Below are 4,790 nucleotides of genomic sequence, written 5' to 3'. Positions count from 1 at the left end.
GACCAAAGGGGCTCCAGAAGATCCTGACACAGGGTGTGACCTCCCTCAGAAAGACCTGCTCTTGTCCCTCCCAGCCAGGTGGATCCCTGCTCTTCCTGCTCTATCCCTGGAATATCAGACAGCCTGGCAAAAAATTCTCATCCTTCTGATAAAAACCCACCCCCCACCTCTCTGTAACCCCCCCCCAAACCATCTTGTTTCTACACGAGGAAGGTTCTGGGTGGCAGGGAGGCAGGTTTGGGTGTTGGTGTGATGGAGCCAACACCTTGAGCGAGGTCAGAGAGGGACCTGCAGGGCGCCCGGGCCCTGCCCCTTCAAAAACACCCACACGCCTCCGAATCCCGCGTGAAAGCCGAGCTGGAGCCGCCGTACTGGTGGTACTGGTAGGGACTGGCCCATATGGCACGGAACGGCAGCCCTGGCCCTGGGGAGGGGGTTGTTTACTCCGGGGAGACCGGAACGAGGAAGCGAAGGAGTCTCTGGCTCCGTCCCCTCCCTCATCCCGAGCCAAGGAGGCAGAGCCAAGGCAGGGTGGGGTTTTGCTGGGTGTCTTTTTGGGAGAGGATTGTTTCTGTCTCGTCTTGTGCACCAGGGACTTGCCCGTACAGGCAGAATTGCCCCAAATAACTCCTGGGTGTGTGTCTTGGAGGGGGTTGGGGGGGTTGGAACCGATGATTGTATCTCAGGAGAGGAGGAACGAGGCGTTCTTGGCTGCCCTGCTCCTCTGGGAAGCCTGCTTGGGAATTGTTGGGTTCCAGCCATCCCAGATGGAGCTGAGGGGGTGGGGTCCCTCCCCCTGGTCCCTGTCCCTCCTCCTGGTGACATCAGGAGACGCTGAGTTGTTGTTGGTTCCTCTTCCCACCAGGAAAGCCCAGGAATTGTGTTTCCCCAGGGGGGGCTGCTCTGCCACAGCCCAGTCCTTTCCTTTGGAAGAGACAGAAGGATCTGGGAGGTCCTTGTCCCCAGAGTGGCTGTTTCCATGCTGGGGTGGCACACACCCCACAGCCAGCTGGCTCCAGCCCTGCCTGCTCCATCCCCACCCCAGAGGGGAGGGAAGGGCTGAGGTGACTCCCAGCTGAGGAGAAGATCCAGGCCCTGCTCACGGCTCTTGCTGCAGCTTTTTTCGTGCCAGACTTGGTTCCCTGGAGCTGCTTGTAACTTCCCCACCCTCACCTCTCTCATCCCACTTTCAATTCCCATTTTATATAGAATCACAGAATGATATGTGGGCTTGGAAAGGACCTTTACAGGTCATCTAGTCCAGCCCTCTCCCCCCTCCTGCATGAGCAGGGACCTTTTTTTTGACTAGATCAGGTTGAAAAATACAGTCCTTGGTTCCTCAGCCTCTTCCTTCATTTTCTGTGTGTCCTTCAGGCAATCAGGGAACAAACTGAAGCTGGTGGCTGAGTTCCCCTCTCCCCCAGCTTGTAGGCTTGTTGTCAGCAACAGGGTTCCACGTTGGGGAGGAAAAACCACTGGAGTTTTGGGGTGGGTTTTTTTTGCAGCTAATTGAAAAAGAAGTTCAGAAACTCTGGGCAGAACCAGCCACGCTCTCCAGAAGTGCTGGCAACATTCCAGAAATGCTCCAAAAAAACCCCCCAGTTTGGTGTCCATTGCCCAACTCCTTTGCTTCCCCAACAGGATGGAGACAAGTTCTGGAGGATGCCTGAGTGTTACATCCGTGGCAGCACCATCAAATACCTGAGGATTCCTGACGAGATCATCGACATGGTGAAGGAAGAGGTGGTGTCCAAGGGCAGAGGCCGTGGTGGGATGCAGCAGCAGAAGCAACAGAAGGGTCGTGGGATTGGAGGTGCTGGAAGAGGTAATAATCCTGAGGTGTTTTCCAGCCATCCCTGCCTTTTTATGTCCCAGGGAACAAGTCCTGATCTCAGCTTCAAAGCCAGGATTGGGTTGGGGAAGAAGCTGGAGCTGCTCCTGCTTGTTGAGATGAGTGTGTTGCCTGATTTGTGGGGGGAACCTCTGCCAAGGAGCAGGGAGGATTTGTACCAGGGATGTGCCTCCCTCATTCCTGGGGTTGGGCAGGAGCTTGAGAGAGTCTGAATGTGACTGTTCCTACCCCTCCTGGTTCCTTGGAAAACTGGAATCTGATAGGGAAACAACTGGCAAGTCTGTTTGAAAATAGACTGGGCTCTGACTGTGGCAGTGAGACAAAAACCATCATCTTCCCTCCTATTCTAATGGGGCTTTTGAACTGGCTTCTTGATTTATTTATTTTAAATATATATATATATATCCAAGGGTGTTTGTTTCTCTTGCTCCACATAATTCATGCGATGATTGTATCTCAGGAGAGGAGGAACGAGGCGTTCTTGGCTGCCCTGCTCCTCTGGGAAGCCTGCTTGGGAATTGTTGGGTTCCAGCCATCCCAGATGGAGCTGAGGGGGTGGGGTCCCTCCCCCTGGTCCCTGTCCCTCCTCCTGGTGACATCAGGAGACGCTGAGTTGTTGTTGGTTCCTCTTCCCACCAGGAAAGCCCAGGAATTGTGTTTCCCCAGGGGGGGCTGCTCTGCCACAGCCCAGTCCTTTCCTTTGGAAGAGACAGAAGGATCTGGGAGGTCCTTGTCCCCAGAGTGGCTGTTTCCATGCTGGGGTGGCACACACCCCACAGCCAGCTGGCTCCAGCCCTGCCTGCTCCATCCCCACCCCAGAGGGGAGGGAAGGGCTGAGGTGACTCCCAGCTGAGGAGAAGATCCAGGCCCTGCTCACGGCTCTTGCTGCAGCTTTTTTCGTGCCAGACTTGGTTCCCTGGAGCTGCTTGTAACTTCCCCACCCTCACCTCTCTCATCCCACTTTCAATTCCCATTTTATATAGAATCACAGAATGATATGTGGGCTTGGAAAGGACCTTTACAGGTCATCTAGTCCAGCCCTCTCCCCCCTCCTGCATGAGCAGGGACCTTTTTTTTGACTAGATCAGGTTGAAAAATACAGTCCTTGGTTCCTCAGCCTCTTCCTTCATTTTCTGTGTGTCCTTCAGGCAATCAGGGAACAAACTGAAGCTGGTGGCTGAGTTCCCCTCTCCCCCAGCTTGTAGGCTTGTTGTCAGCAACAGGGTTCCACGTTGGGGAGGAAAAACCACTGGAGTTTTGGGGTGGGTTTTTTTTGCAGCTAATTGAAAAAGAAGTTCAGAAACTCTGGGCAGAACCAGCCACGCTCTCCAGAAGTGCTGGCAACATTCCAGAAATGCTCCAAAAAAACCCCCCAGTTTGGTGTCCATTGCCCAACTCCTTTGCTTCCCCAACAGGATGGAGACAAGTTCTGGAGGATGCCTGAGTGTTACATCCGTGGCAGCACCATCAAATACCTGAGGATTCCTGACGAGATCATCGACATGGTGAAGGAAGAGGTGGTGTCCAAGGGCAGAGGCCGTGGTGGGATGCAGCAGCAGAAGCAACAGAAGGGTCGTGGGATTGGAGGTGCTGGAAGAGGTAACAATCCTGAGGTGTTTTCCAGCCATCCCTGCCTTTTTATGTCCCAGGGAACAAGTCCTGATCTCAGCTTCAAAGCCAGGATTGGGTTGGGGAAGAAGCTGGAGCTGCTCCTGCTTGTTGAGATGAGTGTGTTGCCTGATTTGTGGGGGGAACCTCTGCCAAGGAGCAGGGAGGATTTGTACCAGGGATGTGCCTCCCTCATTCCTGGGGTTGGGCAGGAGCTTGAGAGAGTCTGAATGTGACTGTTCCTACCCCTCCTGGTTCCTTGGAAAACTGGAATCTGATAGGGAAACAACTGGCAAGTCTGTTTGAAAATAGACTGGGCTCTGACTGTGGCAGTGAGACAAAAACCATCATCTTCCCTCCTATTCTAATGGGGCTTTTGAACTGGCTTCTTGATTTATTTATTTTATATATATATATCTCCAAGGGTTTGTGTTCCTCTTGCTCCACATGAATAATTCATGATTCTGATAAAGGGGAGGTTGCCACTTGGGAAGAAATAGGTCACCAAAACAACTCCTCCTTCCCTGCTCCACTTCATGGGGTTGGGTGATCCTGGAGCACTTCAGCTGGGGGATGGATTTGCTTTTTTTTCTCCCCAAATTGTCCCACTGGAAGCCTGATTGCTGTTTCTCCCCCCTTTTTTGAGCTGTTTCTTTCCCCCTTTTTGAGCTGTTTCTCCCCCCTTTTTTGAGCTGTTCCTGCCCACCTTTTTGAGCTGTTTCTGCCCCCCTTTTTGACCTGTTTCTCCCCCCTTTTTTGACCTGTTTCTCCCCCTTTTTTGAGGTCATTCTCCCCCTTTCTGAGCCATTTCTCTCCTTCCCTGCTCCCTCCTGCCACATTTCTGCAATTCCCTTTTGAGGTCACCAGGTCCAGCCCTGGGGTTGCTCTCACAGCAGGAGTTTCAAATCTATTTCTGGATGATTTTGGGGTTCAAAGGGGCCAATTGAGGGGCAAAGGGGCCAATGTGGGGGCAAAAAATGGGCAGTTTGGAGGCAAAATGGGCAATTTAGGGAGTCAAAACGGGCAATTTTAGGGTTAAAAAAGGCTTTTTAAGGGTGAAAATGGACCATTTGGGGGTTCAAGAGGGCCAATTTGGGACTCAAATGGGTCAATTGTGGGGTAAAATGGGTAATTTGAGGGATCAGAGTTGGGCTTTGCCCAGGAAATCTTGGGTTTCCAGAGGAGCCCTGGGGACTGAGCTGCCAAACCCCTCTGCTGGGGAAGGAATTCCTGGCAGGATTCACACCAGGAATCACACCAGGTTGGGACCTGCAGCTTCTCTGACTTCCCAGGGATTTGTGAAGGGAGGGGGGGAAAAAAAACCCCCAAG

At 52.9% G+C, this 4,790-nt stretch overlaps 1 protein-coding gene across 1 annotated transcript in view; it reads left to right on the top strand.

The window, feature by feature from the left end:
• The window catches only part of LSM4 (LSM4 homolog, U6 small nuclear RNA associated (S. cerevisiae)), an 11,024-nt gene that overhangs the window by 4,749 nt on the left and 1,485 nt on the right, over positions 1-4,790 (top strand). Inside the window, exon 3 of the mRNA XM_010008213.1 lies at positions 1,642-1,825. Within this exon, the coding sequence (XP_010006515.1) occupies positions 1,642-1,825 (184 nt within the window). The remainder of the gene's footprint in view (positions 1-1,641; positions 1,826-4,790) is intronic.

Source organism: Chaetura pelagica, unplaced genomic scaffold (assembly GCF_000747805.2).
Source record: "Chaetura pelagica isolate M959 unplaced genomic scaffold, ChaPel_1.0 scaffold1372, whole genome shotgun sequence".
NCBI lineage: Eukaryota > Metazoa > Chordata > Aves > Apodiformes > Apodidae > Chaetura > Chaetura pelagica.
This window is presented reverse-complemented; position numbering and strand designations above follow the sequence as displayed.